This window comes from Panthera leo, chromosome C1 (genome assembly GCF_018350215.1).
Source record: "Panthera leo isolate Ple1 chromosome C1, P.leo_Ple1_pat1.1, whole genome shotgun sequence".
NCBI classification, from domain to species: domain Eukaryota; kingdom Metazoa; phylum Chordata; class Mammalia; order Carnivora; family Felidae; genus Panthera; species Panthera leo.
The window spans coordinates 55635069-55661687 of NC_056686.1; the positions used below are offsets into that span (position 1 = coordinate 55635069).

Below are 26619 nucleotides of genomic sequence, written 5' to 3' on the forward strand. Positions count from 1 at the left end.
GGAGTAGCAGAAGGGCTCATCTGAAGGCAAAGGTTGTTTGCTGCTTACAGTGGTAAAGAGGTAAAGTAAAGTAGCCAGTAGGGCCATGCTCTGAAGACAAGCTAAAGGTGATATCCATGCCAGATGGTGCAAAGATGGGTATAGCTGATGGTGGAATCAGGTTCTACAGAGCTGTAAGCCAAAGGTTTGTAAACCTAGGGACAGGGAAGGAAGGAGGGAGAAATCCTCAACAGGTGTCTACCTACCACCAAATAAGGCGGCTTATAAATACTATACACATGTATATGTATGTTGTAACTGACCATCTTGCCAATGAGAAGGTGTTCACCCCCCGTATCTTGGAGAGTTGGAAAGCCACGTGACATGAATCTCCACGCCAAGCTACCACCATCACCTGTAGGTTTGAGTTCCTTGTTCATAACATTAAGGTAGTATAACATTTCATCTGCCATGTTTACTTACATTGTCTATCCTTTGCATTACCTTCTCTTCCCTCACTTTGTTTTAAATTCACCCCTACCCAGTCTCATCTCCTAATACAATTGTCCTCCATTGAAAGTCACAGGAACTTCTGATACTTTGGTCTGAACCAGTGAAAGTGCATGTTAGCTGCTGTTTTTCATGATCAAAATCTCAATTCTTCAGTCCTTTCCTAGAAAGGGCTGAAGGACTCTTTTGCTCCTACCCTTTATAGTGTGTATGTACTGATTCTCAGAAGCCAGGGTCATCTCTGTAGCTGCCCAGATCCATAACCAGACACTCACTGGCTGCCTTTTTTTCCTTTCTGGATGATGATATTGTTCCTTCATCTCTAAGGGAATCCCAGCCTTAGGGGAAGGAATTGAGGAGGAGGCAGGGTACCTTTGGCAAATACTTGGCGAATATGAGTCATTGTGAGCGTAATGGCTTTTTCATTTGTTATCTGTTTCCATGGTCACAGCTGGGTCTCAGGCTGGGAAACCACCCTCTCTACACATTGGATACCATTACATCATTCCTCTTTAATAACCTCCACTGCCTTCCTGTTGCTTGCAGGACAAACAAGTAGTTTGGGAATTACTCTGTACTCTAGTTTTGAGCCCACTCTCCTCCTCTTCCCTCACTTTCTTCCAAGACTTCATTCTAGTGTTTACAAAATTTCTTCTTTTCTCAAGACCCAGCTCACACATCACCTCCCTTGGAAGCCTCCTCAGACCTCACTGTTGTGGAGCTGGTCCTTCCTCCTCTGGGCTCTCACAGTACCATGTGCTCACCTTCACACAGGGTACTCTGCTGCTCAATTGTCAGTTTCTCTATCTGCCATGCCACCCTCCTTGCTCCGGACTGTGAGCTTTGCACGGGCTGGTGTGAGTCTTACTCATTGGAGGGTCAGAGCCTGGTATTCAACATCTGGCTCTCAGCAGGTGTTAAGAAAATGGTAACTGAATGAAGGAGAATGGAAGAGAGCTGGTCTTCTATTAATTTATTGGGCAAAACACGAGTAGGATGATACAGTGAGGCACGGATCCAGTAAAGAGAAGGATGTTTTAATGAATCTTCTTTTGAATCTGTGAAGTACATGTGAAGGAAATGTTTCTATTCTTTCCATAGGACAGATTTCCAAACAATGATCACAGTGCTTAGGTTAATAAGATGCTGGACAGATGAGTAGCCAAAGAATGCCATAAAATGACAAAATCCCATCCCAGATTACTGGGACAAGTGAATGATGTTTAGAGTTACACGGCTAAAAACAAAACATTACAGTAATCAAGTCCATAAAACCAGAAAAAGCTTTATAACAAAAAGGCCTTTCATAAGCTATTAAGTGAGCATATATGATAGATGAACCATTTTATATTTGAAGCAGCTTATAGCACCAACACATTGGCAGGACCTGTAGCAGGGTAGGCCATTGGACCGAGGCTTTGGAGAGTGGAGGTGCAGGGGCAGGGGGATTGCCACCATCATCTACTTCAAGCCCCTTGTTTTACAGATGGCAAAACGGAGGCCCAGCGAGATGAAGTGCCTTGTTCAGAGTCACACGACACAGGGGCACCACAATGGCTAAAAAAGGATCCAAGGCTATGATCCAGGCCACCCAATTTTAGGTAAGTGCTCTATTTTAATTTACACTTAATTCTATTTGATTCACGTATTTTGTTCCTGTTAATAGATCTATCATAAAAGAAATCAATACAATTCATAACACACTCCAGTATTATATTTTATGGAGAAGGACAGACATGTACTATAGTTCATTTCTTGGGCTTCTACAGATCTTCAATCAATAGTCGGAGTAATCAGATGACACTTAGTTGTAAATTAGCTGAGAAGAAGGCATCTGAAGAAAAAGTTTGGTGCATCCTCTACTACCTAAACTAACCTATGCCTCAAAATTACTAAGTCACTGGTATAATTTCTTTGATAGTTAAAGATTAGTAAAGTACAAAAACAGTATGGAAAGAAGGCAGGTCCTTCCTTTAAAAGATAATTATGGCACTTTCATTTTCATAAGGTAAGGAAATGTAAAAACCTGATTCTCTGTAGAAGAAAAAATAGCTACAACCTATACTTGGTGAACAAACTGGAATAATGTGTTTCTGTACAATACTTTGGAGTCCTGAAATTTTATCTAGCATATCTTGCCGTGGTCCTGAGGCCTCAATTGGGACAGATTTATGCACTAATGAACATATAAGAATGAAAAAAAGTCACCGTTAACAGAAACAGCATTAAAGGCAAAAGTATAATGAACACATTTAAATAGCTTCACAGATATGAAGCCAAAAGTTGCATGTATATATGTGATTTGTTTTTATAGTGGTAGTTGGAAAAACAACACATACTGGGCATTTGTCCATTATCATAAACCAGCTGCTGTAGAACAGTTAAAAATGGTTTTTCATAAGTAAAATAAAGCCTGACAAATAAAAGTGATTTCTATATGTCCTATACATGTACTTTCTCACATAGACATCTAGTTTTAAGTAAATCAACATTTAACTACAATTTTTCCCCACTGGGTCCATCATCAAAGGATGTGATTTCACTTTTCTTAAACATGCCCTATACATCATTAGGAAGCTACATGATATTTATACTCCTAGCCTTTATGATAGCTGACCAGGAAAAATGAAATCTTCAGGGACCTCAAGTCCATTCCTTACCACTATAAGCACATTAACAAATAGGGAGCAAAACATATTTGTTTTCCATTAGGTAAAAGAGCATAACTTAGTACTAAGCAATGAACTATGCTTGCTACTGAAAAAGTGCACATATAATGAAAAGGTATAATAAAATTTCATAAAAATATTTAACAAGCTGTATTATAAATATTTAAAGAAACATGTTAAAAATCAGAGTGAAAATAAGATTAGTGTTCTGAAACTATCGGTAGAAAAATATACTTATTAAAAGAAAATGTCTCATTAAGTGAAGCATTAAATGCAATGTTGTCTTTTTCGTGTACATTTCAAATTTCACCTTTATCTCTCCTAAACAGGTGCCTACAATTTATGTGGAAACTGGTCATATTGCAAAACCCAGAGGCAGAGGACAAGAGGATAAGGCCAGTGGCATGATTTTCACATGATCTTGGAAAAGTGAGGGCAGTTCACAATACTGAACAGATAGGTGACTGGGGAAATACTGACTATATTTGAACAGTTTAAAAATAGCACTACATTTGTTCACCCACAATCTGCTTAATACTTAAAACCAGACATTAGGTTTTAAAAGGGGCTTGTGTTGCAGGGCAAGATTGTACAGAACTAGGGAAAACCATCAGAAATAATTCCATTTTGGGGTTGACTCCTTTTTGAAAATAAGCTTTTAATCCTTCATCAGTAGTTATTTTCAATGAACTAAAGATGAATTAAAATATCAAAGGCTTGTAAATGGTTTGAGCCCTTAGGTGAGCACTTTTTTTTTTTTTTTTTAAGAACCTTTTCTCTTTCTCTGATAAAGTTAAAATACTCTCTGGGCACAGGAGATTCCTTGGGATGCCCACTGGAAATTCCAAGGATGTGAGGGCTGTACTCATGTCCAGAGGAAAATCAAGGAACCTGCTGCTGGAACCCTGAAGCCCAAGTCATGTATCCCTGAATCCAAGCCTGCCTCGGGTGGTTTGTGGACAAGGTAGGGAACACACTGGCACTATAGATATTTGAAAAGTGCCTGATACTGTTGTGTTTCATGTATTTCCATCCCACCATGTTCCACCCACTTGGGGCTGGGGAGGTGAATACCACCTCTGGAAAGAGATGTTCTAGTGGGAGAGGAAAGACAAAGGGCAGGGCAGAGAGAGTGAAATTACAAAGTTTGGCTGAGAAAAGCAGCTGGTTTTCACACATTCCTGCTCTCCTTTGGGTGGGGCTCACGTGCACTCTAGGCATTAGGGTGGACATTTCAGAGGTGTCTCTCCACAATCTAGAGAACATGAGCCCCAGAGTCTGGCCCAGAGGCCTCCCCCCCTCTTCTAGACTCAGGATCATGGGAGCCTTTTTAGGTTCCCTTGTCAATACCTGATAAGAGGGTTTTTAGTTCAGTTTTTAAATTTTAATCGGTATAGTTAATTCTAGCCTAAGAGGTCAGCAACATTTCTTCACAACTCAATTACAGTGGATACCTTTTTGTACAATAACTATATGAAAAACTTTTATTCTATCTACATACAGCTCAAGACAAAGGTATAACTTCTGGAGTCGAACTGATGGCATGGAGAGAGAAATTTTAAAAAGGAAATAGCATTGATATGTGTATATACAAAGACATATATATATATACACAAAACACTCCTCACCCATGTACACTGTACAGGTTGGCACAACCCTATTAAAAACATACTATGATATAAAGGTTTCAGTAAGTTATTCTTGGCATTTTAACCTAGACAGGTACTTAGGTAATTTAAGTCTTGATATGACTGGGTTATTCATATATTTAAAAGCAGATAATGTTTTTTTTAAATGGCCCAGACCAACTTTTCTGAAGCAGTAACCCAATAGGACACCATAGTTATCAAATGGAAAAGAAGATTGTTATTCTGTATTAAATGAGTAAAAGGTGTTTTAGAGAAAGGGCAGCTTGGAAAATAAAGACATCAGAGTCAATCGTTCCAAGTTAGAGTATTTTAGTTATTAGCAGTGGTTACCAAATAAGCTGAAGGTAAATGTCTTCCAAGGAGCTGCTCATAATTTGCTTTGTTGAGAAGAGGCGAGGGATGGTTTCCGTGTTCCTCTATAAGATGATGCAAGTTTTTTTATCCTTGAAAGGGTTTTCTGAGGTTGGTATCCCGATCAGCAAAGGGTCGCTCCTGGCATGCTCCTCACAGTAGGACATGAGGTCCGCCGATGCCTTTGAGACCTGACAGGTGGATGAACCAAAGCAAACACACAAGAAAATAATGTATGCACAAACTTTAAAAGGGTAGTTGAATGTTGGTCCTCTGCGTAGAAGACTGGTGGAGTGAGCTTTCCAGACCCCACTTCTCCCAGATTACTTGTCAGTTAAAAAGGAAAAAGATTTGTAAACGGACAAATCTGGTAGCTCTGCTTCTTTAACCAAGTGATCGGATCTAAAGATCGGAGAAAAATGACATCACGTGTCTCCTAGGGTGAGCACAGATGACGCACCACCAGCTAGCAACTATTCCTGCCAAAACATTTAGCCGGCATCGAAGAATCGGCAAGCAATGGTATCCCATGGGAGGGCCATTCTGAGTGGCCTGGATTCTTCAAAAGTGGACTGTGTGTTAGATATTACTAGATGATCCCGAAACTTATATAACTGTAGTGTGGTTATGAGGAAGGTGAAGTATTTAAGGGTGAAGAGTCACGATGTTTGCAAATAACTTTCAAGTGGTTTAAAGGGTATGTGTTGTGTGGGTGCGTGTACAAGACACAGAAAAAGCAAATGTGGCAAAATGTTAATTGGTGAATCGTGGCAAAGGGTATATATGGGTGTTTGTTGTGATAGCTCTTTTACAGGTTTGACGCTTTTCAAAATAAGCATGGGAATGGGGAAGTATATGTGAATCAAGGGAAGGCTGTATCTTAGTATTTGATACAAAATTGGAACTGAATTATGGGCTTGGAGTCCGTATTCTTGAGAGAAGAGCTTTAGGTTCTACTGTTAAAGGTTGGTCTTAGAAAAATAAAAGGAGGGATAAAACCAGAATGGGAAGATTCAGTGCCTTCCTCTGGCACGAGTTAAAAACAGAAAATGCCACACCCTGTTCAGAAGTCTGGGTGGGCTATTCCACAGAATAATCAGATCAGTGTCCTCAGGCAAGGAACACAGGGCAGCTGAGTCCCGTCAAATACAGCATAAGCAGCCTCATGTTTTGAAGACAGGTGACTATCTCCAGGCCCAGAGGAATGTATCAGGTGACTGCTTCAGTTTCTAGGAAACAGCATTACTCACAACATTCCAGGGCACACACTGCCTAGTTCTCTCTTGGGATTTGGGGAGAAAAGACTTCGAAGTCAGGTGACCTAACAAATGCCTTCCCCTTTCTCGTAGATCTCAACTAAGGCTGGCATTACTCACCCCGGGTACAGAATGTGGTCATTAAAATAGTGCACACACATTTAAAAAAGTGGCGTAGTCTTAAAAAAGGAGACCCCGAGTGTTGACTTGCTATGCCAGACTATACTCTAAAGCACTTAGTAAATTCCAGAGGGAGAACAAGGGTGTTTATAAAATCCATCTAGAACCCCTGTCCCAGTGCAGAACACAGAGATCACGGGACTTGGCTGTGTTCCTTCAGGGAAGGTAGGTTCTTGGGGAATCCTGTCATTGGGTCTAGGTTTTCTGTTCCAACAGAGAGGCTAACTCAGACACTTTGGCTTGCCTGTGCTTTTGAAATGAAGCCCAGGCAGGGCAGAAATGAACGTTAGATTCTGAGGCTCTCAGCCGGCCCTAGGAAAATCCTGGCCCCAAGCCGCAGGGAATGGCACTGCCTTCTCGGAAACGTGGCCCCGCCGTGGGGAGCAGAGGGGCCTGATCAGAAAACACGTCTGATCCCATCCAGGCCTCTTACCTTTATTCTCTCAATGGAGGCTTCCATTCTCAACTGCTGCACAGTTCTCCTTGCCTGGGCGATGTTGTTGGTGCTTGCTGTTTTGCTCGACATTGTCAGGTATTGTTTTTACCTGAAACCTGAAAAGAATATAAGTTGTTTAAACATTCCTAAAGTTTGCATTACTTAGGGGAAAAGGATGCATTTTTCCCAGTCATCATGTGCTCTGTGAGGTAGTTACGAGAATGCCCTCCCATTGGAGCTCCTTCATAGATCTTTCCTTTGCAGAAACCCAGTACTAGTTTCATCTGTCCACCCCAACACGCAGCACAATGGAGCCTTTTCTAGCATCTTCTGAGAGGAAACAAATATACATAAACATTTGCAGTAGTTAGGGGGCCTCCGGCACATATGAGCGTATGCAAGCACAGGCCACATTACGTGTGTAGTTTAATATTACTGCTATGTCCTTTAATAGAAGGTTTGATTTTATTTCATTTTGGCTCTCTTACCCAACTATTACACTGATTCAAGTCCTGGCAACAGAAAACAGCAAAGGAGAGTGCCTCTGGAGAACTTTGCACAAAGGGTGCATTTTTAGGTGCTATCGAGGTTTGCAATCATTTGAGGAATGTTAGTTAGGCAGATAAGGAAGCCTTTATTCAAGAAAAAGTGGGAACCTTTCAGCTGAAAGACTCTCAATGATGAACCCCCTGCAAATGTCAAAGGGGATACACTGAGCAGCCTAAAGCCTGAATATTTAACAGAACTCTATCTTTCCCTCCTTTACCTCTCTCTGGCCTCAGCCGGGGCGCCCAGGGCACTTGCTAATCCTGTACCCCCACCACATGTTTGGGGGTTGACTCTCCTCTCGGGCCTGAGCCCTTGGAGCCAAGGCTGCTCTTTTCCTCTCGCTCCCCAGCCACCTGGTAAAAAGGAAATGAAACCTCCTGGACCTTGAGCTTTAACCCGGCTGATTGTCCAAGGACATATTCCAAAAGGCAGGCAGGCTAGGGAAAAGCACTACTGGTGCCCCTGCCATATATGGCTAAGTTCTGTCTTGGCACAGTGGCGAGTGGGGGAAAATGCAGAGCTGGCAGGCCGGGTGGCAGTTTTGTGACTCATAGAAGCAGGTGGACAGTAGGTATGCCTCCCTCATACTATGCAAGGGCTCAGCAAAGTCTTGGGGCACCGTGGCGCCTGCAGCAAACCCAGACTGACTCAACCTTCTGGAAGGGCCGCACTTGCAAAAAGCATCTCTGCCATAAAGGCCTAGGACCAGGCAGGGCTACAAAACATGCCCGCAACCCCCAGGCTCCACGGTGTCCACCACGTGGGCACCAAGGTGCTCTGCCTGAGCTCTGCCACACTTGGAATGCTCCCAACGGCTTGGCTCCAAGATTTAGACAGGGCTTTGGTCAGAGGTGGCTTTGGGTCAACTGTACAAATAAACCTGTGTTTTTAACTGTGTGCAGAACTTTGACATCCAGCCTCATCGTCATGCTTCATATTCCTGGGTTTGGACCCTGCCTCTGCCACTTACTAGCTGGGTGAAACTGGGCTGATCACTTAACCTCTATGAGCCCAAGCTTTCTTCTGCATAATTTGAGGAGATGATGGTTTTTGAGGAGCCACTTTGCTGATGCACATGTAGTGTTTATCAGAGGACCAAGGCACCCCAAAAATAGCAGCTGCTCTTGTATTTATCCTTGGGAGGCCACACCCAGCACGATGAATCAGAATTGCCTGTGTACCTGGCTGCCTCGCCCAGGTCAGTGAGGCTCCAGGATTCTGATGACGGGGCCTGGGTGGGCCATGGCATGAGGCCCCTTGTAAGTGCATCCTTAGGTGATTCTGCTGCACTCCGCTGTCAGGGTAGAATGGAATGGCTGGTGACAGACAACAGAGGATTCCCCTAGAAATAAGGATGTCCCACCAGTGCAGGAAACTGGGAGGAGGAATCATCCATACATCATACACAGGGCAGGGTGGCCCGGCTTTAATCCTAGGCCTTGGCAACCTCATTTCAACACTCCCTGACTCGCTGCCTCTTCCTCAGATTCCAATCATCCCGCCCCACCCAAGGGAGAGGCCTAGGGTCCTCTCCCAGTGGTTTTGCTCATACCCAGCGGCCTGGCCCAGTGTTGTTCTGTGCTCCCAGGCAAGCATTTATTAACAGAGCCTTTGAAATGGGACCGAGGCAGAAGGCAAACCTCCCTGCAAGCAGAGTGAAGCATCCCGATTCATGGCATTCTAGTTCCACGTTTTGTGCCCTGCAGCATGTTAAACGGGGCTCCTGTGCCAGTTGGCGAGGTTTCTGAGATTTGGCCCCCAACCTCCAGAATGTGAATATGATACCCTTCTGAAGGGCCTGTGGTTTCCAGGCTGCATCCTAAGGACTTTCTAAATGTCCCTTTGCATGAGAATAACGCCAAGCATTCTCTTCTCAGGCTCCAGGGCATAAAGTTTCCAAGGCCTGAGCAAGTTTCCCTGTAACTGCACACCAGTTCACATCGGTCAGGCCTGGACCACTCGTTGCTCCCACCCGCGTAGCTATGAGCAAAGAGCCCACGGTCAGGCTCTATAAAATACTGGGGTAGGGGCACCTGGGTAGCTCAGTCAGTTAAGCGTACAACTTTGGCTCAGGCCATGATCTCACGGTTCATTCGTTCGAGCCCTGCGTCTGACTCTGTGCTGACAGCTCGGAGCCTGGAGCCTGCTTCAGATTCTGTGTCTCCCTCTCTCTCTGCCCCTCCCCGGCTCGCTCTGTCTCTCAAAAAATGAAATGTTAAAAAAAAATTTTTAAAAATACTGGGGTAGGTCCCTCTGAAATCGGTAAGAAACTTTGCCTCTAGTACCCGTGAGTTTCTTCGTGTATTATAGTTGTGATTGAAAACAGCAATTCACAGATCACACTTGCAGGTTTAGCGCCTCTGGCAGGTTTCCCCTATTCTGATATCTGCTCCCTTCACAGTCCTCCCTGTTTCTCAGACAGCTTCCTGCTTCCTTCTCCTGGGGACCCTCTCTCTTCTGCTTCAGGGGGAGTGGAGCCCGTCCTCTGGCCCCACCAACTTATCTTGGGCTCCCAACGCAAATATGAGTTCTTTTCTCAAAGTCTGTTTCCCTCTCCTAGCATATGTCTAAACTCACCCAGAAAAGTAGTTAAAGTTTAGGAGATGGGTGATTTTCACAGCTTCACAGATTATTAACCACCACCAACTTCCTACTGAATATAGGAATAGTGTTTGGCAGGTCAATTAAATGGGGTATTTGTGGCCATTCCTAGAAAAAGTTGTGTACCAGGCCACCGGAGAACATCATCTCTTATTACAACATTCTTCTAACTCAGAGAAAAGTCAGATCAAAGTTACGGTTTCAACTTAAGGAGCCCCATGGAGGGACCCAGGGCTGAGATGCCTCCTGTCACTGCAAAAACGGCCACTACTATTTGGTTGTGGAGAGAGAGGAGGTGTTTCCAGGAGCTGGAGGTCTAGCTGAGGACTTCCTCCTAACCTGCAGCTTCTCTGAATCTCCTCAACAGCTGGACCGAGAGAACAGGTATCTCTAACCATCTTTGTGCCTTGAGCGGGTTTTCTTTGCTCTTCCCTCAAAGGCAAGGATGTCTGTCTGTTTGTGCTACCACGTGGATAAAAAGCTTGCTTTATTCTTACTTTAAGAAAGCTTCCAAGGCAAACACCACCAGATATTTGTATGAAACCCTAGACTGCACACGTTGCTTTCATGCGCAGCAGTCCGTGAAGCCTCACTACGATCCTGAAAGGTGTTATTACTATTTCATACTCATTTTATAGATGAGGCAACTGAAATTAGAAAAACTTGCTTCAAGTTAACCCTGCTCATAAGCCCCGAACCAGCTCATAAGCCTTTCACCCCGGAAGCCATGCTTCCTACTGCACCAAGGAAAGGATACAATTCTAGTTAATTTGATTCACAAACACTCAGGGCTAGGGTGACCTTGACACTGATGACCTGGAGTTGTGGGCTTGCTGACTGCTTTGTGTCTTTGCAACAGCCCTTCTGGTGCAGAAAGCATCTGTTTATCCGGTGTCCTGAAAAACAGGCCTCCCCTCTCCTTTCCGCAAGCTAAGCAAGAATGTTCTAGCTGTCACGACCAGGCAAGGACTGAGGTCAGCATCTGGAGATCCTGAGCCACCAGCCCTGCCTCTGCCTCCCTAAAGGGCAGAGGCCTGCACAGACCCCCAGTTTCATGAAACCCTGGCTATAGCTTCTGCAGCCTTGTTCACATTTTTACAGGAGCAAATCTGAATAAACATACATAATATTTAGTGATTCAAATAGTTGGCATTGGTTTTAAGGCTGTTGTTCATCTGAATTCTTAGGTTCCTAGAAATTCCTAGGAACAACATTTCCCATTAGGGAAAGAAGAGCATCTTAACCTTTGTCCAGAGGGGTCTGCTGCACGGAGAGGGTGGGGATGGAAAGTGTGTGAGGGAGCACACTTGGGGAAGCAGCAGCTGAATCACAAGGTCATCCTGGCCGGGCAAATAACTGAAGCACTGGACCGAAGCCAGTGTTCTGAGCAAATACACCCCTTGTGTCTATAATAAAAGAGCAGGTTAAAAAAAAAAAAAGGCTTCCATCTGATCTTCCTTCAACTATCAAAGTCTTAATGTCTTACCCTGGCTTGGCCCTTTATCAGTCCCTCTCATCTATTAACAGGGTGCAGGCAGCAATACTTAGCTCACAGGGTTGTTGGGAAGAGAAACAAGAGAGCCTATCAGTACGTAGCCTGTACACACAGATACTTAATAATGTTGGGTCCCTTGGTTCACTGACAAGACTGAAAATCATGCATTCGGGTGTGAAACAGGAGAAAAATTCACCCAGCAAAAGAGCAAAAGAAGAATGTCAAGGTAATATGATTGGGTAGCAACATGTTTCTAATATGGCCTTAGAGGAAGGACAGTCAGATCCGTAGAACAGTGTCTCTATCTCCTGAACACTTCTTTTAAATCAGAGTCTGCAGGCTGAATCCAGACTACTGATGTGTTTGATTGGGCCCCGCACAGGGTTAACTCAACTGTGTGTGTGTGTGGCGGGGGGGGGGGGGGGGGGGGGGGTTAACTTTAAATTGTCAACATTTGAAAAACTGAGCTATCACTTTAAGACAAAGAAAGATCTCTGGAAAAATCAGAAAATTTTATAAAACTGGGCTGAATCTAAGTAGAGGCTGCTGCTTTAACATTTGCTGGCATACCTGCCCATCCCTCTATTTGAACTTGTGACATGGCCTTTGTACTATGCCTTGGACATTTAGTTCCAGGGACATACTCAAGGATTAGGGCAGGGGACTTGAGCTCACTCCTGCCCTTGCCACTGCCTAGTTCTGGGGCCCCAGGGAAGGACTCGCAACCCATGTAAGCCTCAATTTTCTCATGGGAAAAGGGGGGATAATAATACTTTCCTATTTCAAAGAGCTGTTAAGAGCATCAGATAACATAAGCATGTGAGTATAATAAATACAAAGAATACTTTTGCTGAGTGTTAAGTACCTATACCTTCTGATCACATCCCCTGAGAAGTACTCTAGGCACCTGCAGTCCCCGATGGTTGGCACTGAACAACTGCCCTACCTTCCTCCTGGGGCGCCCTATTGAACCGCCCTGATGGAAAGAAAAGTAACCCCCCATAACTCAGAATAAAGTGTATTTGGAGATAGGGCCTTTACAGACATGATTAAGTTAAATGAGCTTATTAGGGTGGGCCCTGATCCAATATGACTGGTGTCCTTATAAGAAGAGGGAATTTAGGGAGCATCAGGATGGCTCAGTCAGTTAAGCATCCAACTCTTGATTTCGGTTCAGGTCATGATCTCACAGGTTTGTGGGTTCAAGCCCCACATCAAGGCTCTGTGTTCACAGTGCTGAGACCTTTTGGGATATTCTCTCTCTCTCTCTCTCCCTGTCCCTACCTTGCTTGCTTGCGCACGCTCTCCCTCTCAAATAAAAAAAAGAAAAAAGAAGAGGGAATTTAGAGACAGATGGGCACAGAGGGGAGAACATGTGAAGATGCAGGGAGAAGACGGACATCTACGAGCCACGGCTCGTTCTCTTACAACTAGGGATCTGGAGGATGCGGGCTCCGCCAAAGGGATAGGGATGTGATCATCAGAGATCTGAAGGTGGAAGTGAGAAGGCCGGTGCTTGCGGCTTGGCTTATTTTCTGCTGGCAAGCAGGGCGGTGAGCAAGTTGCTCTTTGGGAGCATCCCAGCATGCAGTCGCTAGCGATGTGGTGCTAAGAACCTGTGTGGCTACAGCAGTCTCCCAATTCTCCACCTCCTGCTGGGCCCCAGGGGCCAGTTCTGTGGTGATGTCTGGAAGCTGGTCCTGGTCGAGAAGTCAAGAACCAGTTGCTCCAGCCCTCCTACTGATTACACAAGCACCTCATCCCCTGTACGAAAGCCCATTCTGCTCGCACTGCCAAGCACGCTGCTTGTGGTAACTGAACCCTGACTGATACACAATTGTTAATCTGTTGTTTTGTAATCTGTAAATAACTTACAAAGGCTAGCTATGATTTCTATTATTATCATGCCATGATTGAACACATCAAACCCTAAGACCTGAAAACGTGGAGATGCAAGCCATAACATTCTCTTTCTCCTTCTCCCCAACCAGAGCTCACAGGCTGTAAGATCAAGAGTGGTGAACCTGTGACCAGCCCCATGTCCTGCCCTGTTCCTGTCCAGTTTTGAGAGCAAAGAGCAAAAAGAACAAGTTACCGGCCCATGGGGGAGAAAAATGAGAGGGCGTGATGAGGAAGGGCTGCATGGAACAGTGGAAAATGCCACCGCGGCTGGGGAAGACAGAGTGACTGGAGCTCTTCTAAGAGTTTATATGGGCTCAGAATGAGCAGAATGAAAAAGAGTAAGAACAGCATTCTCTCAAGACCTGAAGAGTGCGTCCTCTAAAAGTAGCATGCTTTTATACTTGCAGACCCCTGCGAGGTCCTCATCTGGTATCTTTGATGAGTTCACTTTACCTGCCATCCAGCCACATGTCCCTGAATAATAATGATGATGGTGGTGACAATGTTACTGTTGTAGGTATAATGACAAAATGTGACAACTACCACCATTTATTATTATGTGCCTGGTAAGTGAATTCCATGAATCATTTCATTTAATCCTCTTAGAGACGAGTTCTTTTATCATTTCTGTTTTATAGATGAAACACAGAGAGGCCAAAAGAGTCTTGCTGAAGAGTATGCTGATTTATGTAGCAGAGCTGGGACTCAGGCCACCTGACTTCCAAGGTCATCCTCTGAATCATCACCCTATACTGCTTGTCTCTGGACATTAAGAGTACAAGGAAGGAATGGGAAGGAAGGGGGGGAACTGTCAGTCAGGAGCCCTGGACAAAAGAAGACATGACCTCCATTTAGGGCCCACTACTCATTTAGATAGGTGGTCTCCATAGCAATGACAGCAGGTGTTGAGAAAGTGGCCTTGGAAGAAGACTGAAGTGAAGAAGAATTGGTAGCTCTTCATTAAGAGAAGGACTGTCCCAGATTCTAGGTAAGGCTATTGCTAAAGACAGAGGATGATCCCATCATCCCTAGCGAAGCTGGTAGGAAGCCACGAGAATGAGCCAATCTGGGTAATAAATCCAGGAGAGAGCTGCAGAGCCTGAGTAGCGGGTTCCTAACTTCACTGTATATCTAGAACATCTGAGGCACTTATTAAAAAAAAAAAATCTGATTCAATAGGTCTGCAGCAGGGCCCAAGAATCTGTATTTAAAGCTTCCCGTAGGGTCGCCTGGGTGGCGCAGTCGGTTAAGCGTCCGACTTCAGCCAGGTCACGATCTCGCGGTCCGTGGGTTCGAGCCCCGCGTCGGGCTCTGGGCTGATGGCTCGGAGCCTGGAGCCTGTTTCCGATTCTGTGTCTCCCTCTCTCTCTGCCCCTCCCCCATTCATGCTCTGTCTCTCTCTGTCCCAAAAATAAAAAAAATTAAAAAAAAAAATTGTTTAAAGCTTCCCGTGTAATTTTGATTTGGTCTTCCTGAGAAACACCAATAATGATTGCCAGAGTCTTGCCTCTTGGTTCTATTCACGTTTATTTTTGCCTGGGAATAAAATATGTCCATTTAAAAGAACGCCACTTCCCATCCATGCTTAACTTTCCAGGGTTCTGAACAAGCCCCGGAAAATACTAACTCCTTTTTAATGACCTGAACTTACAGGATTCAGTGCCCTTCAGCTTGAAATAGCTGTTATCATCTAACATAGTTCTTTGCTATAAAAGTCTAACTTTGTTTTCTGAACAGCCACTTCCTTCTGGAAAAGTTTCTCCTCTTAGTGATGCTAGACTATCCTGTTCTTGCTTGTCCAGTGATATTCCTTTCTACAGTACGGCTCCTTCCTCTGACTCAATTTTCTCAGGGGCTCTGTCCTGGAGGACTGATGTAGCAGAGTGAACAGGGCTTTGACAGATAAATTTGGATCCTGGCTCATCACTTACTACACCTCAAGTTGCTTCACTTCTCTGAACTTCAGTTTCCTCATCTGTAAAATAAGAAAGGATAATAATAGTACCTACTTCACAGGGTTGTTACCAGGAGGAAATGAAAGAACGTATATACATTACACAGCACCTGCCTGCACACTGGTCCTCAGTAGACGTTGATCTACCCTTATGACATTAGCTATGACCAACGCACTTCGCATACAATGCTTTGCCACAATCTCAATGTCTTAAATGAAAGCCTGTTTAAATTTACATGTAGGGCACCTGGGTGGCTCAGTCAGTTGAGCATCCAGCTCTTGATTTCGGCTCAGGTCACGATCTCACAGTTTTTGGGGCTGAGCCCCACGTTGGGCTCTGTGCTAACAGTGCAGAGCCTGCTTGGGATTCTCTTCCTCCCTCCCTCTCTGTCCCTCCCCTGCTCACTCTTGCTCAAAAAATAAACACTAAAAAATTAAAAAAAAACTTACATGCGAAATGGTGCCCAGTTGCTTTAAACACAACACATGGAAAACCCAGTGAAACACCACTGCCTGCCTCCAACCTTGCTGGTGTCCCTTTCTCTATGAGTGACACCACCACTGTCCTGGTCACTGAAGCATCCCCTTTTGCCTTCTCCTAATTCCTTAGACCAAGTGTTATCCAATAGAAATGTGAGCCACACATGTGATTATTTAAAGTTGTTTCTAGTAGCCACATGAAAAAAAGAAAAAAGTGACATTTTGATATCTTCTTTAGATGAGTATGACCAAAATTGAAATGTAATCCATGTAAAAAATTACTGAGATGTTTTACTTTCTTTTGGTACTAAATATTTAAAACCCGGTCTGCATTTTACAGATACAACACATCTTGATTTGGACTGGCCGCACTTGAAGTATTCATGAGTCACACAGTGGCTGCCTCACCAGACAGTGCATCCTCAGACCCTGGCACTTCCCAAATTCTCTTGATCCCTATGTTTTGACAAACCCCTTATTTTTATTCTTCCCCATTCTCCCCACTGCTATTTGACCTCTGTCTTGGCTCCCAGCACCTCATGTTAGGGCCACTGTTATCAGCCCCATAACAGGACTCATGGCTCTCGTCTTTCTTTCTCCGATCTAATCTATCCTGACCCGTATATGCACAGATACAATGGCACTGTCAATTTATTTCCCCTGGTCTCAGAAGAGGATTCTCCAGTCCCCCCAGAAGAGTCCAAAGGGCTCAGCTTTGCAATCCAGATCCTCTCTAATATTTCTGCCACCATAATAAAAACCTTCTCATCGCCAATGAAGGAACTGAGCCATTGAGAAGTTAAGTGTATGCCTCGTATCAAACAGCTAGCAAGCTGCCTGGGTGGGATGCGAGCCCAGGCAGTCTGATTCCAGAGGCCAGGCCCAGAAGCTTCATTGCGATGCTGCTTTAGTGCCAGGGAGCTGTCACCACACTCCCCATTTTTCTTGTGGGCTGTGTTTACAAGTCCTCTTGCAAGTATCTGAGCAAGTTCTCTGCCTGCTTCTCTTGGCCTATTTAAATTCTCTCTTTTGGGGGCACCTGGGTGGCTCAGCCAGTTGACCGCCGACTTTGGCTCAGGTCATGATCTCACGGTTCGTGGGTTTGAGCTCCACGTCGGGCTCTGTGCTGACACAGCAGAGCCTGGAGCCTGCTTTGGATTCTGTGTCTCCCTCTCTCTTTGTTCCTCCCCCACTCATGCTCGCTCTCTCTCTCAAAATAAACATTAAAAAAATAAAATAAAATAAATTCTCTCCTCTTTTAGGCCCTAGTTCACATTTTTATCTCTTCTAGGAAGGCCTCTCTGCTTTTGCTTACAGTAATTTATTCCCTTTACGAATTCCTGCTAAATGCTTAAAGCTTAGGAGTTCAAGGACCCATAGGGGATGGCCCAGGCACGAGAGAGGCAGGGAGCAGGAGCTGTGTGTGTACTTATGTTTACTCTTTCTGAAGGAAGACATATGTATAGCTGTCATCCAGCAGTTTTATTTTGGTGCTAATGATATGGCAGCTAATGCTTATTGTTATGTAACTGACTTTGTATGTACGAATATTGTCTTCCCACCAGACTGTGAGAAGTTTAGCTGAATAATAATAGTATACCAGGAACATTTATTCATTACTTATTCTGTGCTAGGTACTATTTAAAAATACTCTATACCGTTATTAGTTCATTTACTATCATCTGCAACTGTAAGAGCTCAGTTTTATCATATCTGTCAAGACTAAAGCTTACGTTAAATAATTTGCTCAAGATCAGATAGCTAGTAAGTGGTAGAGACAGAATTTGAACTCAGATCTCTCTTACTTCAAAGCCACACCCTTAACCAGACAGGTGAGTTATCGCACGCCATCTTCTCTGTCACACTGACTAATGCAGAGAATGGGGCCTTAATAAACAGTTGGGTAAGATGTAGCCACCAACACATCAGCCAGTGAACGTCTCACTCTGGGGTGTTTGTGTCGGGTGTTTGTTTTCTTAGAAACAGGATACACCCTGCTGCTCCTTCCCACAAGTATCCCACAAAATACAGACTGTTCCAAGCCAAAGGTTACCCACCTGTTTGGTTCCCTTCACAGCTTTGAGAAGCCTGGGTGGAGTCCCAGGGACTTGACGGGGTCAAGCTGCCCGTGAACATTCACCTTCAGCATGGGCTGGCCACTTGTGTAGCACCCAGATTCTGAGGGCAGTGCTGATTGCTTTGTACCCCCATACTGTGCCCAAACAGGTTTTCAGCCAGTGAAGGGGGGCCGTAGGGCGCAGCTGTGTGATGGTGACCTACAGGGGTGCAGGACCCAGCCCCTCAGGCTATATGTCAGGCCAGGATCCAGCAGAAGCATGTGTTTGCAGTCAACAATGAGTATGACCTTTGCAAACAAGTTTTCCTCTCTACCTAACATAGCAAGACAGCTTGAGAAATGATTTGCTCATATTTGCATGGTTGGCTTAAGGGGCAGCTGGCAATCTTGTCTGTTAATAAATACATGGATGAATTCTATAATTATTTAATATTCAACACAAAAGCTAACAGTTACAGAGTGATTTTCTGTGCCAGGCACTGTTATGGGCTTTATTTAAAGTTATTTTATTTACTCTGAAAAAGAACTTATTATTTCATTAACTAATTTTTAAATTTTAAAACAATATGCTGCTAGTAAAAATTTTAAACAACAAATTTACCCAAAGGGCATACAACAAAAATTAGCTGTCCTACTCTAGACTACATGAGGTGATCACTGTTATCAGTTCCTCATGTCGCCTTCTGAAGACATGTGATGCATACACAAGCATGATTATTTAATATCTCTCTTAAAAAACACCAACGGGAGCATGCTATATGCATGGCTCTGTAGCCTGTTTATTTTATTTTATTTTTAATTTTTTTTTAACGTTTTTTTATTTTTGAGACAGGGAGAGACAGAGCATGAACAGGGGAGGGTCAGAGAGAGGGAGACACAGAATCTGAAACAGGCTCCAGGCTCTGAGCTGTCAGCACAGAGCCCGACGCGGGGCTCGAACTCACGGACCGAGAGATCATGACCCGAGCCGAAGTCGGCCGCTTAATCGACTGAGCCACCCAGGCGCCCCTATTTTATTTTTTAACTACCACTCTATTCTGGAGATCATGATGAGGGTGGGATTATTAACCACTTTCCCAATGAGGAAACCAAAGCTCTCTGGGATACCTTGCGGGTAAGTGCCAGGGCTGAAATGAACCCTGGTGTTCCTAACCATCACTGCACACTGCAGCCACCTGCAGGTCCTGTGTGAGGAGCTTGCTGGGGCTGGAAAGCGGAAGTGGGAATGATGAGAGAAGCAGAAGACAAATCTCCTGCCTTAAAAGGACTCACTGTTTGGGGGGGGGGGGGGCGGGGGGGCGGCAAACGATGTTATATGAAGTGAGAGAATGATTTCCAAACAACATAAGAACATATTCGAGATACAGTTCCCTGGTACCCTGAGGTGCTAATAAGCATTTGTGAAGGGAAGCAGTCTCAGAGCGGGGAGTGGCCCCAGTGGAGAAGTCCCCATAGACTGGTTAGTCTCCACACCAGCAGACAGCAACATTGTCACTGGGAACTTCTTAGAAATGAGGATTCTTGGGCCACTTGGGTGGCTCAGTTGGTTAAGTGTCCAACTCTTAATTTCAGCTCAGGTCATGATCTCATGGTTCATGGGATTGAGACCCATGTTGGGCTCCGTGCTAACAGCACGGAGACTGCTTGGGATTCTCTCTAACCGCGCCCCACCCCCCCCCCCCCCCCCACTGCTTCCCCACTCGTGCACATGTGGGGGCATGCTCTCTCTCATGTTCTCTCAAAATAAATAAACAAACATTAAAAAAAAAAAAAAAAAGGAAATGAGGATTCTCAACCCCCCACCTGGACCTCCTGATTCAGACACTCTGGAGGGGTGGGGTGTCCCAAGCAGTCTGTAGTTTGACAAGCCCACCAGGTGGTTCAGATGCTCCCTAATGAAGAACCACTATGTTAGGAGGAGGTGATTTCTGAATTAGAACTTTTTAAACTGGAGCAGAATCCAGCTTTTAAATAAATCAACAATTGGTCGATTTAAACCAAGCCTGGTCCATATCCCTGGCATTATCCTAGGACTAAACAGGCACACAGCCTTCATGTTGAGGAAGTTATTCCTGGCAAAGTACACAGGCCCAAAGCTGTCAAAGGAAGGGGGCATACATTCCAAACAAACTCTGACCTGTAATGTTGTCTGTGGCCTTTTTGATACCCACACCCAGAGAACTTGTACCTTCCTTTCCATATGTCTGTGACCAACTGGGAGTCCTTCCCATCGGCCTTCCTGGACCCCCTACCACCTGCCCTAGCTGAGCAGGGATGGAGGTGATCTACAATGGGATCCCTTGCCCAGGACATTCTCTACAACATAGCTGTTCTACCCTCAAAAGCAGAAGAACAGAGATATTTTGGATTCTGGACATAAAGGCCTAGCATCTGATCTACTTTAAGCAAAGGACATGCTTTCTGATATTGCTAAGCAGACAGACGTTCACTTGCTTGCCTGCAGTCCATTTGGACAAACCACTGACTGAAAGCGAAGAAACAGGCAAGTGCTGCTGCATCCATTTTAGATTAAGAGGCAACCAGGCAGCCGTTTTATTGCTTTGAAGGGGCCAGGTGCTTGGAGGCACTGGAGGAGCAGGGTCAAAGAGAAGGCTGACAAGAGTCTACAGTCACGGTGGGGGCTATGCCGCCTAACAAACAAGGCATGTAGCATATACCAGACCGATAGTTAAAAGGCTTAGGACTCCCAACAGGATAGAGGAAGTCTTGGGGAAAATAAGGAATAAAAGGCCAATAAAGCAAGACAAAGGTAAGCATAGGAGCTTGGGGCAGCAGAGAGGTGTGTGAAGGATACATTTCTTTTTTTTTTTTTTTTTTTTAATTTTTTTTTTTTAACATTTATTTATTTTTGAGACAGAGAGAGACAGAGCATGAACGGGGGAGGGTCAGAGAGAGAGGAAGACACAGAATCCGAAACAGGCTCCAGGCTCTGAGCAGTCAGCACAGAGCCCGACGCGGGGCCTGAACTCACATACCGCGAGATCGTGACCTGAGCCGAAGTCGGGCGCTTAACCGACTGAGCCACCCAGGCTCCCCTGAAGGATACATTTCTTAAACGAATCAATCCTTGAAGGGAAGGAACTGGGTAGGTGGTAGCCAAGGAGTGAAGAGAATTTCAGAATGGATATGGAGGGAGCAGCAGAAAGTAGGTTAAAGCTGACTCTGTTATGTGAAAATGGGAGCCCCACAGGTTTCTGAGCAGAAGTGACAGACCTAGGGAGTATTAACAGAAAAACAACTGAGCGACATTGGATGGAACAGAACTGGGAGACAGAGAAAGACAAGATAGACTATTTCCATGGAAGGCCTAGGGACAGGGAATACGGTAAAGAGCCCAGGCTTTGGGGTCAGAAGGAAGTGGGTTCAAATCTGGGCTGTGTCACTTAGTGTTGCAGGATGTTGAATGAATGATTTAGCCTCACTGAACTCTTAGGTTCTCTGCCTGTAAAATGGGATAAACAAGAGTGCCTACCTCTCAGGACTGTAATGATTAAATGCAATCCTACAAAAAAAGAGCCTGGCACAGGCTGTCTGTCCCCGTCATTACTGTTCCTAGGACTTCATCAAACAGATGAAGGTGACCGGAATGCAAAGAAAGAGCTGGATCCAAGAGCTAGGAGACATTAATAAGGAACAAGACTTCCTTCTTGGGGTTGAATGGGGACTGACAGCCCAGAAGTGGTGGTTTAGCACCACACCGGAGGGAGGGCCTGAAGAAAAGAGCGGGAAGCTTCCTGGGGTCTTCCTCACACGGTGTGGACAAAAAGGGCAGATTCAAAGGAGCAGAGAGGGGGCCAAGGGGGCTGCCAGGACAGGGTGACACTGGCAGGGACAGCTAAGAGGAGAGAGGAATATTGGGGAGAAGGGCAGAAGTTAATGCTATATAGATATGCTTGCTTAAAAATACATTATACCCAGAAAACAAACTAGAAGGATATATATTCTAAAATGTAGCTATTGTTAGGTGGTGAGAACTGGGGGATTTTGAGAATTGCTTTTATGCACTCCTGCAGTTTGTAAGTTTTTACTTTTTTGGTCTCACCAGCTACCACGTCTATAGCACGTTGTATGCTTGCCAAGTGTTGTTCTAACACCTTTACAGATACTAACTCTCTTACTCCTGAAAACAATGCTATGGGGTTATTACTATTGCTTTCCTCAGTTCAGGAGCAGATGCAGAGGAGCTGGTACTCCGATTTCAGCAGCCTGGTTCCAGAGTTTGTGCTCGCATCCACATGTCATATTTTTACAGTCTATATCTATATCTAATCTCTATCTCTATCTCTATCTCTATCTCTATCTCTATCTCTATCTCTATCTCTATCCCTATCTCAATCAATCCCAGCATTTGTAACTCACAAAACCAGGAGGAGGGCCAGTCATTAGCCACTTTGGGGGGGGGGGGGGCGGGGTTGTGTACAGGAAGGAAGGAGTGACCATAGCTCATAGGACTGGGTGGTTAAGGGGTTCCTGGGGACCCCCGGGTGAGCCTTCCAGAGCACAAAGTGAACGCAGGTCAAATGAGAAGGGGCACAAGAGAGAACTATTAATCCAAGAACTCAGGTGATTGAGTGTCAGGAATATTTAGAGAAGTGGCAGTGTAGTGAAGACAAGGAACTTGACGGGAACTCTGAGGGGTGGGAGGATTGTTTCAAGAGATGGCTGTCATCTGAGCATTTTCAAAAAGCGGAGGAGGAGCGTTGAGCAACCAGGGAGAGTGTGAGGAGGCTAGAGAGGTTAAGTAAGGGCCAGAAAGCATGGGCTCAGGTTGGAGCTCCAGGATGATGAAGGAGGCCTGGAAGACACAGAGATGGAAAAGCAGGGAGGCAGGCACCCAGCAGCTCAGGCCAGAAGGGAGCTTATAGGTGGGAAGCAGAGAGAAACCAAGCAGAGGTGCAAGCAAACAACATGCACGGATCTCTCAGACATCACACTGAGCAAAGGAAGCCAGGCACAAAGAGCCCTTGCTGTCTAATTCCATGCATAGGAAGTCCAGGGAATTTTCTCAGCATCAAGCATCACCATTAAGAAAAACCCCAGTTGGGGCTCCTGGGTGGCTCAGTCGGTTGAGCGTCCCACTCTTGATTTCAGTTCAGGTCATGGTGCCAGCACTGTGGGATCAAGTCCCACGTCAGGCTCTGCACTAAGCACGCAACCTGCTTAAGATTCTCTTTCTCCCTCTACTCCTCTCCTCTGCTCATGCTTGCTCTCTCTAGTGCTCTCTTTCTCTCAAATTAAAGAAAAATCCCAATTGCATGTAATCACTTTAGTGTTATTTTATGGAATTAAAGACAAGTGTTATTAGAGACTTTGTCAGGTCATTTCATGGGCAAAGTTGAATTAGATCTCTCAGGACAGAAAAAAAGGTTCAGGGCAAAACAAATGTGATAGAAACTAGGCGAGTGGGGAGAGTGGGGGAGGGGATGGAGGAAGCAGGACTGGCCATTTGACAATCGCAGGCTGATTGCTGAAGTTGAGTGATGGGTACACAGAATTCATTCTATTTTTGTATTGGTTTGTATAGGTTTGAAAATTTCAAGAATTAAAGGTTAAAAGTAAAATTCAATGATCCTAAATACTTCACAACCTGTAACACAATAATAATAAGCACTAGACGATGAGCCCTGGCATTAAAGAATGGAAGATACGTTAATTATTATCTACCATTTCCTCCTCCAGATCATGATATAGCAAGTATGTCCAATGTCCACAGTGTGGAGGAAGTAACTGCCTTTTAAGGAGGCACACAGGGGCCTAAAACAGCCACAATCCGGGCCCTTTGCCCACTTTACACAGTGCTCAGGCTCTGGGTCACAGATGCCGGTGTTAACCGGCCAGGAAGTGCTTCTCCCTGCATTCACCCACACACACACACACACACACACACACAAAAAGGCCGTGGTCCACATACCCATAACCATAATGCCACAAGACAAAATAGGATTCTTACTTTTCCTTTCCTCTTTCATCTCACCTTCCGTTAACTGTATAGCAGGAAACATGTCCTACCTCCTTTCCAACATGTCCGGACTTGATAACCGCTTTGAGGAAAAGCAAAATCTACGGGATTCCCAGGGTGACCAGCAAGATGAACATCTGGGCTGGCCCTCACAGTTCAAAGTACTTGTTATTTTGTATGCAGGTTCCTCAAAACATTAAAAATAGAAGTAACACACAATCCAGTAATTCTACTACTGGGTATTTACCTAAAGAAAACGAAAACACTAATTTGAAAAGATGTATGCACCCCTATGTTTTCTGAAGCATTATTTACTACAGCCAAGATATGGAAGCGGCCTAGGTGCCCACAGAGAGATGAATGGGTATAGATGTTGTCTATACATACAACGGAATATTATTCAGTCACAAAGAGAGAATGAAATCTTACCATTTGCAACAACACGAATGGACCTACAGGGTATTTTGTTAAGTGAAGTAAGTCATTGGCCTTGGCAGGAAGTGACAGCTTTGCAATTTTTCCTCTTCATAATTTAGGAAACGAAAGGGATGATGTAGTCCTGGGGCCGGGCACAGAGCAGGAACTCAATAACTACTTTACCGTAAGTGGTAAATGATAAATAATAAATGATGACACAAGGATCTGTGGCAGTATCATAGGTGAGTGGTAAGGGCCTGAACCCCGTGTATGAACATCAGAATTTCTCAAATAAATGGAATCATGTCACATGACAAAAGGATTCCTTCAGAGGGGCACCTGGGTGGCTCAGTCACACTTAAGCATCCAACTCTTGATTTCGGCTCAGGTCATGGTCTCAAGGTTTGTGAGTTCGAGCCCTGTGTCAGGCTCTTCACTGACAGTGTGGAACCTGCTTGAGAGGCTCTCTCTGCCCCTCCCCTGCATGCATTCTCTCTCTCTCTCTCTCTCTCTCTCTCTCTCTCACACACACACACACACACACTCTCTCTCTCTCTCTCTCTCTCTCAATAAATAAATAAATAAATAAATAAATAAATATTTTAACAAACAAAAAACACAAAGGATTCCTTCAGATAATACTTTCCCAGATGCATTATCTACTGGACCAAGAGGTTAAGTCAGAGAAACTCATTGTTTAGCTCTGATTCTAATTAAATGTCAATTAGGAACCATACTAAACATCCCTGAACTATAATGTAACATTTTATACAACTGCTTCTCTGCCTTGAGTACAGTTCTACTTGGTTTCCAAAATACAGTACTAGTGTGTATATGGTCCTCCTTCCTGTACGTGTGAAAGGGAGGGTGGTATTGACTTTGCTTTTAGGAGACCTGTGACCCCTTAAGGATAGATACAGGAAAGTAAAATTCTGCTGCTGCAAGGCTTGGGAAGAAAGAAGTAGCCCCAAATGCCTCCGCTGCTTAAATTCACCTGCACAGGTCAGTTACTTAAAGTGGAGGGAGGGAAGGCTGCTTCCCAAGGGTAATTCATTTTATGAGCAGACTTGGGCATAATATACGCTTTCAAGCAAATCCTAACAGTTCATACAGCAATATCAATACTTTTTATTCATTCATGTATTTAACTGTAAAGTTACTTAAACTTTTCTAACACTTAATGAATCCAGGGATTAAACTCCTGAGAGAGATCACAGGAGATCAGCATTCAGTTGTCTGTGGCCAAATATGAGTTCTAGAAGGTTGAGTTGATTCTATCAAAAGTTTGTCCTTGGGATATTTTCAGAAGTGCATGAGATTCTTTGGAACACTTTTATACAGAGTGTAAGTCAAAATAAACAGCACGTGTTTATATTACAGAGAAATCCAAGTCTTACACGCATCCAAGAAATCCACGCATCCAAGTCTTACAAACAGCTATCGCCTGTCAGTGTCAACATTTAAAAACGAACAGACTCAGTGACCACATGACCACTGGAGGCCTGTGCCTTCCCTTACAAATGAAAGCCATACCAAGCTCAGTTCTGGGAAAACACACTTAAGTGTCACATGCAGATAGGGCCACGTGTTTGTATATTACTTCTGCCTTTACCCAATGTAGAATCTGATATTCTATTTCTAATGTAGTAAGCCTGATATAACAATAATGCTATTAAAAGACTGCAATTTATAAAGTGCCTTCTCGTATACAGTCTATATTAGATGGGGTCAATTAACGACTGAATTGTATTTTAATTTCTACTAATGGACTTGTGAACTGCTTGAATTTAGCTTACAAATTTATGCAGTTAGTAAGATATTTTTGTAGATAATTGGTAAAATATTGGAATTCTTTTACCTCATGAGGCTTCTGTTTCTTAGTAACCTGTCAGGTGCTTCCCCTCTTAATAAGTAGTGTATTTCCACTTTTAATATATACATGCTTCTTTTTCATTGTTATTATTTTTTAAATGTTTTATTTGAGAGAGTGTAAGTGGGGGAGGGTTAGAGAGAGGGGGACAGAGGATATGAAGAGGGCTCTGTGCTGACAGTAATGAGCCCAACACGGGGTTGAACACCAGAACCTCGAGATCATGACCTGAGCCGAAGTTGGACGCTCAACCAACTGAGCCAC

At 44.4% G+C, this 26619-nt stretch overlaps 1 protein-coding gene and 1 long non-coding RNA gene across 5 annotated transcripts in view; one reads left to right on the plus strand and one right to left on the minus strand.

Annotated features, from left to right (window-relative positions):
• Positions 1–1445: 1445 nt before the first annotated feature.
• The window catches only part of GNG12 (G protein subunit gamma 12), a 106001-nt gene continuing 80827 nt past the window's right edge, over positions 1446–26619 (minus strand). For both annotated transcript variants that reach the window (XM_042952116.1, XM_042952117.1), the window contains 2 exons: positions 7028–7146; positions 1446–5349 (listed from right to left, as the gene is read on the minus strand). In XM_042952116.1, coding sequence (XP_042808050.1) covers positions 5224–5349; positions 7028–7120 — 219 coding nt within the window. In that variant the 5' untranslated portion in view covers positions 7121–7146 and the 3' untranslated portion in view covers positions 1446–5223. The remainder of the gene's footprint in view (positions 5350–7027; positions 7147–26619) is intronic.
• On the plus strand, positions 4035–14854 carry LOC122227541. 3 transcript variants are annotated; one of them, XR_006206106.1, is made up of 3 exons: positions 4035–4122; positions 13667–13946; positions 14216–14854. It is a non-coding gene; the product is annotated as an uncharacterized LOC122227541 (long non-coding RNA). The 3 variants fall into 3 exon arrangements; XR_006206107.1 differs by having other exon boundaries at positions 13667–13915; XR_006206105.1 differs by lacking the exon at positions 14216–14854 and having other exon boundaries at positions 13667–14080.